The 1,061-nt window shown below is 38.0% G+C and overlaps 1 protein-coding gene across 1 annotated transcript in view; it reads right to left on the reverse strand.

Moving 5' to 3' along the window:
- Nucleotides 1-264: 264 nt before the first annotated feature.
- The window catches only part of LOC109396435 (ribosome biogenesis protein WDR12), a 2,752-nt gene continuing 1,955 nt past the window's right edge, over nt 265-1,061 (reverse strand). Inside the window, exon 2 of the mRNA XM_019668228.1 lies at nt 265-328. Coding sequence (XP_019523773.1) covers nt 265-328 — 64 coding nt within the window. The remainder of the gene's footprint in view (nt 329-1,061) is intronic.

Below are 1,061 nucleotides of genomic sequence, written 5' to 3' on the forward strand. Positions count from 1 at the left end.
AACTGTGACTAGCCCACAGAGAGTGTTCAGTAACTATAGGCATGCCTCACAGACATTGCAGGTTCAGTTCCTGACCACTACAATAAAGCAAATATGAAAATAAAGGGAGTAACATGAATTTTGTAGTATCCCAGTTCATATGAAAATTTACACTATATTGTAGTCTATTAAGTGTACAATAACATTATGTCTAAAAGAACAATGTACATACCTTAATAAAAAAAATACTTTATTGCCAAAAATTGCTAACCATCATCTGAGCCTTTAGTAAGTTGTGGTCTTTTCCCTGGTGAAGGGTCTTGCCTCAATGTTGATGAAAATGCAATGTCTGCAAAGTGCAATAAAATGAAGCACAATAAAACAAGGTATGTTTGTATTTGCTATTAGTATCATTGCTGTTGTTTTGGATGGCTCAATACAGCAGGGTCCAATCACACAGTGGAGAGGTAAGAGGAAATAATGAACAGACACTAAGGGAGCAGTAGGGTCCATGACAAAGTGGAAAAAACTGAGATGCAAAACAGTGTGCATGATATACTCACTGCAATAAGAAAGGTAGAGAGACATGAATATGTGCATATAAATTTGCTCATATTTGTTAGAAAGAACATCAAGGGGATAACCAAAACCCTGCAGAGGAGGGAAGGGACAGAGCGAAAGGCTAACAATGTGAAATTGGGGCTTCTCAGAATAGAATGCATGATACAGTTTTGACTTTGGGGACATATAAATACCTTATATATTTTTAAAAATCAAAATAATCCCTAAAAATTGAAAACAAACTCAAATGAATGAACATCTTTGGTTGGTGACATATCCACCTAGTGAAAAGAGTTACTTTAAGAGACTTGAGAACACAGTATTTACACTACACATTCTTTTTTTTCTTAAGATTTGTATTGGGAATTGGGGGATGGGAACAGTGCTGGGGAATTGGGGGAAGGGGAACAGACAAGTTGCTGTCGTTTTTTTCTTCAGTCTAGTTGTGGAGGACGTTGCTTCACTGGCCCAAGTTGGCACCATCATTGCTCTCTTCCCAGGCGAGGCACATCAGTCGCCGG

Source organism: Hipposideros armiger, unplaced genomic scaffold (assembly GCF_001890085.2).
Source record: "Hipposideros armiger isolate ML-2016 unplaced genomic scaffold, ASM189008v1 scaffold_522, whole genome shotgun sequence".
Classification (NCBI taxonomy): Eukaryota; Metazoa; Chordata; class Mammalia; order Chiroptera; family Hipposideridae; genus Hipposideros; species Hipposideros armiger.